Genomic DNA, 14413 nt, shown 5'->3' with positions numbered 1-14413 from the left:
TTTTGTCCCTGTGCTGTAGCCACCACATTTCAAAATGTGCAACTTTTTCCGATTAATGCACTTTTCACAGTTTCAGTACACTTGGAAAGTAGTTGCTGAGTATTTGCAGACAAGTCGGTGTGTTCACAATCTGCTACTGACCAAAACAATCGCAAGGGGTTTATTTGCCAGAAGGTCGAGGAATACACATTTCTCCTTAGTGACTGATCACTGACTGGTCTCTAGACCTGTTACTTTGGGGCCTTATTCACTTTACCCTACAGCATCACATATCCAAAATGACAGCTATGTTAACATAACATGATAAGCAGTCTAGAGACCTCAAATACCTTTTAGCACAGTATAGTATTTAAAACATTATCTGTACTATATATTACATTGCAAGGCATAACTACTGATCACGTACAATGATCTTGGACTAAATATTTTGCCCTTCAAATGCAGTTTTAGCTTAATGCTTAAGTCCAAAATGACTCGTTATTAACTCCATGCTGTACTATAATTATTGATTGTCAAATTAACATCATGGAGTTAAATTAAATTATTTTGCAAGCTACACCTGATAAAATATGCTATTGTTAGCTGTACCTTCAGCTAACAAATTTAATGAATGGCTCAAGCTTCTGAGAATCCTACTTTTGTCTATCTCTGTGTGACATGTTTTAAAAATTATGAAGAAATTCAAGGTAAATTGGGAACTGTCATTGTATTTCCAAAAAATTCTCCAAGCTTATATTTAATATACTATTAGAGGGGGGGGGGGGGGGGTGAGCAGGAAAGAAGGTGACAGAAAAATCTATGAAATAACCTTGAAAATGTTTTTCAAAATTCTCACCTCTCACGATAAGTGCGGCAAAGTTGGACACCCCAGAGCCGCGCTCTGACTGGGTGACACAGCGATATAGATCTTGATCTTGACTAGTGACTTCTTTGAGGTGGAAGGAAGCAGCAAATCGTCTGTGGTTGATGTTTTTGGTCAGAGCCACTGGAATGTCTTCTCCATTTCTCCTCTGAATTACAGACAGACAAACACGCACTTAAACAGACAGATCAGGTGTTCCAGTGGCTATGGAGGGTTAAATGCCTTGCTCAAGGTCAGCCAGCACTGAACACACACACACACACACACACACACACACACACACACACACACACACACATTCCCCTCTGCCTTGCTGACAGCAGGTTTGAAGGTCATGACTACAATAGAACCATAATGAAATCAGCAGCTATTAAACTCTTAATCATGTTAGCTGCTAGATGTATGGCCTCCAGTCATTGTGCTTGTGACTGTGAGTGTGTATTTGTGTGTTTGCGTGAATGACACTTTATAATTGGACATACCAGTCCTTAGGGTGTCACATTCAGTAGACTGTTTCATCTCTTTGTATTACCCATTCCAGTGCATAAAGCTATATACTGCATGTTTGTATTATTTTATCAGGAACTGCCCGAATTAATCAGCATTAAAATGCAAATGCAAGATTTAGAAGGACCTGATTCATTTTCATCTTTACTTACTTAAATGGATGTTAAAATGCACCTTTGTGAAGACGGACAGTCTCATAATAAAGGGCTGATTCACCCAAATGACAGAAAATATGTTCTTAATTGTTAATTAAAAGTTTTTTCTTTTAACTTGTCAAGCTTTTTAGCCTTTCTGCCTCTAATGCTGACTTTTTTGAAATACTGATTTTTTTTTACTGTCATATTCAGCACAAAAAAAAAAATGCATTCAACAGTATTGTGTTGGGGTAGGCTAAAATGAATACCAATGTTAGAAACTACTAGATGAAAGTGACGAAATATGCTGATTTTGTATCTGAGTAACCCAATCACTTGAATGGCTGCAAATATTATTGCAATTTACATACTTCCAGTTAACCCAACTGTGCATGATCATAATGAAGCATTCAGAGCCTGTATAGCTACAAATGGTTTGCATCCTATAACAGTACACAAAAAACATGTTTTGCATTTGTCTTGGCTGTACCTGTAGCCAGAGTTTATTGTTCGAGGTGTCTCGTCCTGTGGCAATACACTGAAAAGTGGCATTTTGTCCAGCGTTCACCTCCACGTCCCCAAGGCGCAGGAAATGAGGTGATTTATCTGCAGGAAATGAGGTCAAACACAGAGGCAAATCAGATTGAGTTTACAGCAAGGATATGTGTATTTGTGCTTTAAAATGTTTTGATTTTATTCTGCTCTTGAAAATGGAAATGAGGTGCCAAAGCGGTCACCTTATCACAAACACACAATACATTGCAGGACAATAGGCCACCCTGAGGAATAGGTTCATTCTTATCATTATTATATTTTTCTGGAGTTGCAGAAGACCAAAGCACAGTATTGGCTTGCCATTGGCAGGTGACATCAACGCCACATTCAGTTACGTATGACTCACAGAGCTTCCAGTTTTTAACTACCATGCTAAGATAATGAAATAAGCCTTTTTAGACCCTGAAAATGCAGTTCAGCTATGACATCTTTATTCTGGGGATGTGATTGCAATCATAGATAGCAGCTCCTATGGTGAATGAAAACACACACACACAAGCTCACATGCGCACTCACGTGAACATGCGCACACACACAAACCTGTGTGTCCAGAAATGCAGCTGTGAGAATGAATGCTTCCACTGTGGAGACTAAGTACTAATTCCTTTTCAAATACTTGCTCCTTCCTATTAAGAGCCCTGCTGCTCTGCCTTCAAAAGACCAGGGATCCTGTTTTTCATATTATATATATATATATATATATATATATATATATATATATATTCCAAGATTTCAAGTCCAGGTGTTGAAATGTATTTCAGCATCATATTGACAACTTATGATACAGACAGGGACCACAGGGATGCCACGACCCCACAAACTCTACAAGGGGATGGTTTGAGACAGTTTATTTTTATGACTTATAATCAATAGAATCCATTAAGAAACAGAATTGTCCTGAAAGATTTCACTGCTTCTACTAGATATTTGACAAAAGCAGCTGTAATAGCTTCCTCTCCAGAAACATGCCTATGGCTTTAGATTAACGGACCCTTCTGTTAATAGTTACAGTTTGTCGTCACAGCTCTTTTTTTTTTTTTTTAGCCTCTAGCGGTAAGGAAACACTCAAGCAAAGAAGAGAAGAAGACTTGAGACGTAGCGAGAATTTAAAATGGATCGCAGCCCTCTTCTCTTTCCTGTCAGTGCAGAGACAAGAAAGCTACTGTTCACTGTGTGTGTGTGTGTGTGTGTGTGTGTGTGTGTGTGTGTGTGTGTGTGTGTGTGTGTGTTAAAGAGAAAGGAGAGAACTGCTGAGTGGCCAGAATCTTCTCTCTCCATGATTGCCCTAATACTGTCTCATTTCCCGCTTCACTCTCTCCTATTCCCCTCTTTCTCTCTGTGTTTCCTCCTCTCTCCTTTTTTATTTCTCTCATTTTTCTCTATGACTTGTCTATCTCCTCTCACCGCATCCCTCCTCTCCTGTGTCACCTTCCCACTTATCTACCCATTCAAGTGCAACAGAAACCATCCCAGGTACAGTCTAATTAGTGGCCAAAGCTATCAGCGTCTATCCAGCGAACTAGGACTAATTGCTGGCATGCTAATGACTCACCGCATGGGTAGCTGAGCACCTGAATGTCGTCTATTGCGATGAAGCCGGCTTTGCTGTCCGAAACCTCTGCTTCAAATATGACCTGAGAAAAGAGAGAGAGAGGAGATTTGCCTATTGCTGTTCCAATTGCAGTTCAAACAGCTAATATCATCACTGAGATGAAGATATCTTGAAATAACACATTTTTAATGTGATAATTAGTAAATTCACATACAACTTACATGCACAAATCACTGATAGCATTTACAAGTAGCATACAAAAAAACTTGAGCTTGATACCTTTAACAAGATGAATTTGCAAATCCAACTGCTCGTGCATATAAACAGTGCACCAAAAACACAAAAATGCAACTAGAGCAAAAACAACGAAGAAGCGTAAGAGAAAAAATGACATAACCTAACTTAAAACAGTTTTGATGTATCCTAAGTGCAGTGGAAACTACAAAGTGAGACTACTGTCATTTAAATTTGTTTGAATATGGACAATTCAAACTTAAAGCAGACAGAAAGTCACTGAAAGCAGCTGGTGAAGTGCTTTAAACTGGATAAATACAAAGCTGCCACCCTGAATGCTGCTGGATTTATATATTCTGGCAAACAAGGCAGGGAGGATGAATGTGATACTTCCTCTTGGATCATAGTAATCTCTTTGGGTACACATAAAATGGCTGCCACAGAAATTATAGTATGTAATAAAATCCAGTGTGGTAAGTTAGAGAGTAAAGGGCTATGACCTATCTATTTGTTCTTTTATCCCATGCCTATTTCTGCTTTCCTTTCCTCTTTTGTCTGTTTTCCATAAGTTGTAAAACATGTGTGCATGTATCAGCTGATGAGAACTTTTGTAAAGGCTGAAAATGATAAAAATAAACACATAAATCAATTTGTTTTTAGCTTTGATAATAGCATTGGCTCCGGGGGTTATATTCTATAAATCCATTGCGCTAACATCTATGTTCCCTACAGGATGATTGCTAATTTTGTCTTGTGCTACCAGCAGGTCAAAAATTGATAAATACTTCAAACACACAGAGTTACGGATGAGAGGCATGGGAGGCTGCCATTAGCTGATTTTCTGCTGCATGAACAGCCCCCTGATCAGCCATTTAAGGCGTTTTGTTTCTGGTGTACAAAAAATCCAAAATACTCTAAAGGTAATGTAATGTGACAGCAAAACAACTAAACTACAACAAGAATGGACAAAGTTAAGATGTTTGCATTGCTTTTTGCTGTGTCCTCCACATTGAAAACTGCTTGAGTGCAGTTGTCTGCTTTTCTTCGTCTTGCTACTGATAAGTTGTTGTTTTGCTTTGTTTTTAAATGGGGATTGTTCAGAGTTTAACCAATGAGGGATGAGCTCAAGTTCAGCTGTTTTTCGGGGAAGTACCTACGAAAAGCACCAGAAAAGCCTCCAAAAGGGACAGTTGCTGTGGCTGAAACATGGTGTAGGCCACCTTAAACCACAGGATGGCTCATGTGGTTAAAAACAGCCCAGTCTTGAAAATAGAACTAAAATAAACCTGATGCTGCTCAATGTGAACTGAATACAAAGACCTGGAGAAGGTAGTGAAAGGTTCAACTTTATGGGAATGTCCTCAAATGAACTGGGGAAAAAACCTGTCTTACTTGTTTTGATTCCCTTGGGGAATGGAAACGCACAGGGTTTGTAATCCACCAGGACAAAGGTAATTAAATGTAAGCTGATAATTGTGCGAAAGAGATTATTTATTAACATAGTTCATTTATATGTAACTTTAAAATATAACGGGTGATCTGACATAAATAAGAAAAAACAAAGTGAACATATTGCCATGAAATAATTAGTTCTGTTAGTATGTTGGCATGGAAGAAATAAGCAATCATGGCTGATTGGCAAGCTTCTAAAGGTACAGATTTTAAGTGGAGTCATAACAGTCAACAGGTTCTTCAACTTCCCTCCAGCTCATTAACTAAGGATCTGAATAAGGAAAATCCACTTTATCCTCATCTCTCTCTTCTTCACTCCCTCCTCCTTGTCCATACATTACCCTTCCCACTCCTTCCATTTCTACGCTCTAATTTCTCTTTCTCTGTTTTTCGCTTGCTGTCTGTTTTCTAACAGTGTTTACTCAGAAAGGAGCACCTAATGAACAGAAGAGAAAGGGAAGGAGGAGAACAGAGGAGGTAGCCATCAAAAGAGGGGCAGAGGGAGAAAGCGAGAAAGGCGGTGAGCAGTTGTTGTCATTCATCACCTGTAAAAGGAAATCTGCCGTGAACTGTTTACCCATTGCTTATCATCTCCTGCTTGTCACACTCTCCCCCTCTTGGTCTCCCTCCCCTACCAATCTATCTTGTCTCTCTCCTATCATCTTTCACTCATAGCTCACCGCGGAGCCCAGCAGAAAGACATCAGCTGACTTTTAATACCTTCATCTCTGTCTGTCGGCCAGCTTGCCTGTCTGCCTGCCTCCCAGACACCTGCATGCAGATGCATGTATAAAAATATATAAATTAATGTTTATGTTTTATGTTAATGTTTTATGTTTATTTTCAGCTTCGAGCCACTGAGGTCAAGCTCAGGTCACATGTGTGGGCAATGAATGTTGCCCAAATAAAAGGACTGAATAATATGAATCCTCTCAAATTATCTCAATATTTTTTCTTTTTACATAGCCTAAAGGAAATCTATTTAATATAGGCATAATACTTAAACGAAGTGTATGGCTTAGGGCTGGCTCTTTACTAGCGCGCTATTCCAAAATCAGATTAAAAAATCTTTAACAACCTTTCTGAATTTGCAGCGTATGAGTGGTATCTAACCCACAGGATAGTTTGGAATTTGGCTGTGTCAGTTTAATTGAACAAATTATATGTTGCACTGGACTGAGTACACAAAATCTGCCTGTTGCTGTCCAATTAAATTTTAGCATTTAGGAACTTTAAAAGGAAGAAACCTGACATCAAACCTTCAAACGTTTTCAAATCTCAGGCCAAATCTTTTGGCAGTAAAGTAAGTCACAGAAGTCAAATCAATGACTCAAATCAATTCTTTGAGTTAGTCTTACATCTACACTCAGCTAATGATTGTGTATTCCTGAGAGTGGTATTGAAATGACTTCCAACATGCCTAGGGACACTGTGGCTTGGATGGAAGTCATTTTACCTTCTTGTAAAAGTTAATTGTATACCATAAGGCTGTTTGAATTCATGTACTGTTCAAGTATTTGATGGTGGTCACCTCTGATACATACAGGGGTCAAACACTCACAGACTGACCAATCCAATCAGTGTAGAGCAATTTTATTGTTCTCTGAATTGTTAAAACCTACAGACTGACATATCATTACCCTAGAGAATATATCACTCAGATACAGTATGTGCATGTATGAGCACTGAGTCAAACAAGTTTAGAGCTGCAGGAAAGCAACATTTTCACGTCATGTTAAATAGTGATGGAAAACAAAGAAAAAATCTTATCAGTGCCGCTAAGGGTGGCTGTAGCTCAGGAGGTAGAGCAGGTCCCAAGATTTACTATCACATACAGGAAAAAAAACATATGACTTAAACCAGGAAGTTTTGGGATAGCTTTTTACTCAGATATCAAACTGTCCTCAAATATTATCATCACCTAATTAACAAATGATTAACCAGAAGTTGTTTGAGCTATGATAAAATAAACTAGTTTCTACATTGCAGTCTGGAGATAGTCCAGAAACTCCTTCAGTAACTGAAGGCATTGTTAAGTTTGAACTTAAAAGAAAGAACCAATAAAGACAAAATGTGCAATGACAAGGTCCTCTTTAACAATGCTATGTGGCTTTGTCTGCATTTTGTATGTGCGTCTGCTCTTGCGTGTGACAGGTCTTCCCCTGGTGAAACGAGTCTCATTACAGCTGACGCTAAAGTGCCAACAGAGAAACATGTTTGAACATGATAAAATAACTTCATACTCTCACATCCAATAACCTGTTTCCCAGGCTCAAAACCTATATAATCCTCAGCAAACCTGGATGATTATGTTCCAATTAAAACATGTTGACACACGGGTTTCATGCTGGTGATCTCCGCTTAGGGGGACTGGGCTCCAGATGGGCCATTTGGAGGATGTTCTTACACTTCACTTTATAGTAATATTATACAGTCCCCTGGCTGTGTGTGTTAACATGATCAGCCAATGAAATCACACAGATCACGTTGACTGACATAAATTAAGAAAAAGGAAGAGACAAAACAAGTTTGGTATAATGCAACCTATGACAATATTCCTGCAATAAATTCTCCTATGTGAATCTCATGTTCAGGGTCAGGTCAGACAGCTGCTCATTAAAAACACATAAACAAGACCATAGGGCAATGACAACGCTGTCAGTGTCCGGCATGGTGACACCCCTATGCATGCCAACATGTGCACACATAAACACACAGATCCGGCTCATCTTTCTAAGTGTCTTTCTAGCCTAATCGCCACCTCCTGAGCCTCAGTCAACACAAATAAAATCAGCTGCCTGCCTCACAGCACGTGCATCTGTTTGCCTTTATGTGTGTGTGTGTGTCTGTGTGGCATCTGTGTTTTCACATCATGTAATGGAAAATAAAGAAATATACAAGATAGGGGAATGTTCTACATGTGTAGTTGCTGGTTGTAACGTTATGGCTTTACCTGATATTCATTAGGCCAGAAGGTGGAAACAGCGAGTTCAGCTCTCAGCCAGTCTTTACCTGGATGACAACATTAGAGTCAAAATAAGCAAATAAAATCCCAACATTGAATTCAATCAGACTGAAGAATGCTCTGAGCTAGTCTTTACCAGTGTAGGACGTCACATTCCATATAGGGTTGGCCAAGGGACCCTTGTTCACCTAGAAATAAAGCACAAACACAATCTGTCACAAAATAGTTTGCACAAGAATGAACCTATAAGAACGCAGCCCACTGCAATTGACGATTTACCCACCGAGGCCTCTTTTCGATTCCAATCAGGCATCTTTTTCTTGGTTTATTACAACTCACCTGGCTCTAGCCAGCAAATTGTAGTGAAACTGCAATCTTATGTTAATATGTTTTCTAAGAACATTCACAAAAAGAAAAGAAAAGATTATAGAAAAAGGCAGAAGTGCTGTAGAAATAACTCAAGCGGAATAGATTGCAGTATGAAATACAGCCTTCACTGTGCCAGATATGCCTACTTTTAGGGATGTGTGGTGTTTTAAAAGACAAGTTTAATTGTGAAATAAACTAATACTTTATTAGGCATCCTTGTACAAACTCTTGGTCAAGGCAATCAGCAGCCTCTCTTGCATGTTAGCTGCAATAATTGTGGGGATGTTTCATAAAACCAAAACCAAAAATTCCCATAAATCCAGTATTGTCTTGTTTTGTTTTAAATTGAGAAGCTTTGGTCACCATCTGCTTTTGTGACAAACAAACCGCTTTAATTAATTTAGAATAATGCAATCCAGCTTGTGCTCTATAATATCTAGCCTCAGAGAATGCAACCTGCTGTATAGTGGCTGGTGGAGGTATACATTTGGTCTTGATTCAGCTGGTTTGTTTGCTAGTCAGAGGGAAACCAAATAAATATAATCCTCAGTCCATTTAATCAGGCCTATTATGCTTTTCCTTGTTTTCTGTTATATATTAACGATTAAGGCTGTGGATATATATATGGCCAAAGTTTCAAATATTGAGGTCAGTGCAAGTAAATCCTTGTGAGCTAACAGCTCCAGTTCTAGACTGCTTTAAACCAGCAGTTTTGCCAGCATTTTATTTTCTACTCTTGGATCTATATGACGTCAAAGAGAATTTGCAACATTAATGTGGCTATCTCAGGCACATAGCTGTCAGCATAGAAACCCAACACAGCTGCTGTATTTTCTGTTTATGAGCCAATCAGAAGAAAGTTGGCTCAATGGGAGGCAGAAGAGAACAACACAGCTTGTTTCAGATAACAGATGAAACAAGAGGCTGCACCAAAGCCCAGTATAAGATAAATAAGGATTATTTTAAACTGTGAATCATGCAAAGTATATATATACACTTTTATATATAAATATTTTTATATATTTATATATAAAGTATATATATTAACCACTCCATATCTTATCTACTCTTCTGTGTTGGTGTTTGTACCTTCACCAGGATGTTGAGCGTGCCAGGGCTGGAGCCGTCGGGGCTGGCGAGGAGATAGTTGAAGTCGATACAGTGAGTGTCGTTCTCCTTCATGACTGGCAGCTGAAACCTGGCCTTTTCTCCAACATCATACTGAGAGATGTCAACATACATGTAGGAACCTGGATGCAATGATAGAAACAAAGGACTGTAACCACAGTTGAAAAGCTAACAATACAGCATTTTTAAATCTGACCGCATCAAGAGCGATGAATCAGCTCATTTTGTCTGCAGCTGCTTGTGCTTGTGCCAACACATAACTTCTGAAATCCAGTGCCTGAACAGACTAGCAAGGGTGCCATCTATGTGAGTACTGTAACTGCACTTGCCAAAGAGTGGGCTGTATGGCCACAGCTTGAGTTACACGTACCTACATGAGCAACCGACTGCTTCTGTGTGTTTAAACTAACAGTCTAAAGTCATTTTAAATCTTAGTGTTTTACAAATAATGGAACCAAAATACCCAATGCACATATGACATTTTAATGCAATTTACCATAGGCTTACCACCAAAAAGTTTACTTTACAGGAGGTCCTCTGTAGTGCTGTCACTCAGCACTAGTTATAGATTTAAAAGAATGACTGCTGAATTTGTAAGGTAACCCAGGTACTGAATGATCGCCTACCCTTAGCCCAAGTCACGCTAATAAATTTGGGCCACGCATTACCCTTTGCAAATTTTGGTTTCACTAACAGGAGCCCAGCACAGGTTGAGAACACCTCCAATGGGGAAATTGTTCCAGTAAGTGCAGCAGAAGGGGTGTGTGAAAGTGACTTGGCAAAGGGTTGGAAGCAAACACCAATGAAAGAAGAGAGGAATAACTGGATAAATTGAAAAAAGAGAGGAAGCTAAAAGTTTGCTGCTTCCTGAGAAGAAACCAGAAGAACACCTGGAAGTAGCAGTATGGGAAGTAGAAGTATGGGTACAGGGTGCACCAGTTTTTAATATACATAAGGGCTTAAACAGTCATTTTATGGCAGTAATAAAGAAAAGAAAAGAAAAGAAAAGAAAAACCAACAGCAATCTGCTGAACCATCCCATTTGAGGCACTGGAACCACCAAATTGTCACAAAGCATTTTGCACTCTGGTTACATGATTAGTAGCATGTTTCATAGCTGTTCTCTAGGCGATGGTTTTCTGCTGTTACTTCTTTTGTTTACAATATGCTGGCCCCTTCAATGCTAAAATCACATGCAAATCAGTCATTTTTGTTACGCTAACATGATGAGACACTGGCGAAATGTTTCATTCTCTACAACATGAGCAAGCCAAGAATAAATGTACTTCAGGTACTTTGTTAGCTTACTGAGTACTATACCGTGGTAACTGACTGTAGGGAATAATCTGGGTGTACTGACAGGACAGTCAGGCTGTCCTTCCAGATGTTCTAGTAATCAGCTCAGACCTCAAACAGATGTTGATGCAATGAAATATGATAAAAATATGATCCTGCCCTGCTTGATGTTTAATCTCACAATCTCACATTAGCTCATCACAAATTCAGAGAAACTAGCCCATGTTAGCGATTAACTCTAATTCTTTGAAGGGTATATTGATTAGCTAGCATGTCTTTTTGATTAATCACCTATTTAAAAATGTATATTATCATAAACTAAATATCCTTTGGTTTGGAATTCCTGATTGGAGAACATGAGATACCAATGTGGCCTGTATGATACTGCAATCAGTACTGCTTTAGTATTTCTGAGATTTCACAGGATTTTTAAACATAGGATTAGTTGAGCTACTTAAATGATTCTTGATAGATTATTTTTACAATGAAAACTAGTGCATTGGTAGTTGTAGTCCTAAACAGAATAGAATAAACAGTACATAATTAAATACAATTAAATAAAGTTCAATTGAATAAAACCCTACATTCTATATAATGCTGCTGGTTAATTCTATTTGTATATTATACCATACATAATATGTACTATACAATGGGTTGCAGACAATAGTGCTTATCACTTATTGTTTAGCTAATCTACTGTGAAAAAACACATCTCCCTGCAGAATGGAGCAGAACATAACAGACTTTCAATGGATGCACACTAACATGTGCAGGCATGGACGGACACACACACACACACACACACACACACACACACACACACACACACACACACACACACACACACACACACACACACACACACACACACTCATCAGCTCCTCAGTATCCTAGTTATTGTTTTGGCTGTTCTTTTCTCTTTATCCCTCCTCTTTTTTCTGCCATGCAGGTATTAGAATAATCTCACTTCTTGGTTCTGAATGTCACCAACAAAATCCAAAATGACTACAGCCAAACTGGACTATAGCCAATCAGACTGGAAACAAAACAAGGCCAGCACCAATTTTCTCTCTCTCTAACACTGTAATCTAAATCTGCCCCAAAAATGAACACATAATGGACACCACTCCTTTTTTTTTCGCCCTCATTTTTGCCACTAAGATGGTGACATGAAAAAAGAGCCTTTAAGATGGTTGCCGAGATGATGTGCCAGCTAAAAATACTCCTATCAGTCAGAGACCCAGATATGTCACAACACAAACAACATTGCAAAATATAACCTTTAGCACTTCAGCTAATCAAAACGCTGTCTGCTACAGAAATATAACAGGCAAAGGATTTAGTATAGGTGGAAAAAGCTGACTAATATGTGACAACAGCAGCATTTTTAACCTGTTACAGCATTTTCTGTTCACTGAAATAATTTCCAACTTATATTCTAGAAATCACATGAATATCAACAATGACAAAACCTAATCTGGGACAAAAACTGCATTGGAAAACATAGATAATAATAAAAGACTGACTGAACATGAAAGTGATACTACACCCATGCTAAGCAAGCACCTTGTAATGCCAAGAACATCTGACACCTGACGTTTGCCAGTTTCTAAAATGGCTGATTCCTTTGAACTGCCAAAGTCTAAAATGGCCGCTAATAGAGAAATGACAGAAGATAATGAAAGATGAGACTAAAAATACCCCTGTGACAGCCTTGAGCCCCAGATATGTCACATAACGACAATAGCAGCAAGGCAAACTGGGAACAGTATTCTCTAGCAAAACAATAACAGCCAGCTACTGGAATAACAGCCAATGTGGTATTTTCATTTTTAGCATTTTAAGAGACCAATCAAGATGTGTGAGATGTGAAACACTACTCCACAGTAACGCATACTCTTCATTCATAAGAAGGAAGCCCACTTTACAGTCTACAGACTATGAGACAAACATGGCAATTTTGTTTTTCCCCCCTCCAAGACACTGCTTGCATCTCCAGAGGCCATGTTCAGTGTTCACATCTATACATCTACACAACAGTGGCGATGACTACTGAAAATTACATTTCATTAACTCATCATTCCCACCTTTTTTAACTGTAGAACCTCCCATTTTTAGTTCATTATTATGCCTCATAATACTCACATTTAACTAGCACTTTTATCACAATTTGTTCCTTTAATGTTTTATGTGTGCGTGCGTGTGTCAAAAGAAAATCCAGATTCCAAATAGTACTTTTGTGCAGCTCAACACTCAAGTCTTGCAGGAACTGTGTGACAGAGGTTTGATTTATTGGTAATTTTAAGGCTGTTATAATTGAGTTGCTGCCTTCTTCATTATTTGATCATTATTAAAACATTTAGTGCACATGAGACCAGCTTAAAAGAAAAAAGCCTTTTTTCTCTCCCCTTATTAGATAGTGTGCACTGATAAACATGAGAGACATGGAGAGAATGGCATGCCAAATAGGTTTTGAGTGGTACTGGCTGACAACATTATGAGTCAAGAGTATCTGCTTTAGTCCACTGAGCCACAGGGCCCCAGCCCATGAATGTTCAACTGGCACAATGCACATTGCCAGAGTAGCTTCTAGACCCTGCCATGGTGACTAGAGCCAACATCGACCCCTGGAGACATTACATAGAAGAGTTTTATCTCTTATTACAAACACTGCCAAACTGTCCCTGCACACTCAATACTGCCATAAGCACAAATGGTGATTAGCAACTGGCACAAATCAATGTGGGTTATAAGGAACAAAAGTATAATTGTTGTCTACGCTATAACTCTAAAAGAATTCTGTCCCCTAGTAGATGACTCCTTTTATTCTGCCCTTACCTTTAATAGAATAAACCCTCTGAAGTACTAATCAGCAAAATAAAGTCACTCCCAGAGGCCTTTTGGATGCCAAATACTCTTAACAACTCCCCTCAAACAATGAGGGTAGGTATTCCTTTGTTTTCAGGGGTCAGAACCCAAAAGAGTTTCGTGCCACTCCTCTTAAATAATGCCATGCCCTCAGGGAGACTGTAGTTACCCAGACCAGAGTACTAAATTACTGGTGGCTAGGATTGCTTGAGAAAACTATTCTAATAATACGCATTACTAATGTTTCCCAGGGTGCAGGACTTAAGCAACCAACTCAACCCCTCACCCATTTCCCTTAACTCCTTCCAAATAGAAACCTAGCCAAGTGCTGCATCTGTAATCCCCTTTAGCAGCCTCGTTTTCCATCCACTGCACCACTGTTCCACACCCCGCTGGCATTATTAACACATCAAATGTCAGTTCATGCTCCCATACCTTTAGGCAAGGCTCTGAACCTCGCCTTTAGCAACCAACATCTCCAAACCATTAAC

The 14413-nt window shown here is 38.9% G+C and overlaps 1 protein-coding gene across 3 annotated transcripts in view; it reads right to left on the bottom strand.

Moving 5' to 3' along the window:
• Window positions 1-14413, bottom strand: part of ptprk (protein tyrosine phosphatase receptor type K) — a 108493-nt gene that overhangs the window by 47607 nt on the left and 46473 nt on the right. For all 3 annotated transcript variants that reach the window (XM_030720845.1, XM_030720846.1, XM_030720847.1), the window contains exons 4-9: window positions 9720-9880; window positions 8398-8449; window positions 8250-8308; window positions 3611-3692; window positions 1994-2109; window positions 836-1010 (exon numbers count right to left, since the gene is read on the bottom strand). In XM_030720845.1, coding sequence (XP_030576705.1) covers window positions 836-1010; window positions 1994-2109; window positions 3611-3692; window positions 8250-8308; window positions 8398-8449; window positions 9720-9880 — 645 coding nt within the window. The remainder of the gene's footprint in view (window positions 1-835; window positions 1011-1993; window positions 2110-3610; window positions 3693-8249; window positions 8309-8397; window positions 8450-9719; window positions 9881-14413) is intronic.

The sequence above is a fragment of the Archocentrus centrarchus genome, chromosome 24 (assembly GCF_007364275.1).
Source record: "Archocentrus centrarchus isolate MPI-CPG fArcCen1 chromosome 24, fArcCen1, whole genome shotgun sequence".
Lineage (NCBI taxonomy): Eukaryota > Metazoa > Chordata > Actinopteri > Cichliformes > Cichlidae > Archocentrus > Archocentrus centrarchus.
The sequence above is the reverse complement of the archived record's forward strand: the minus strand, read 5'-3'. Positions and strand labels throughout refer to the sequence as shown.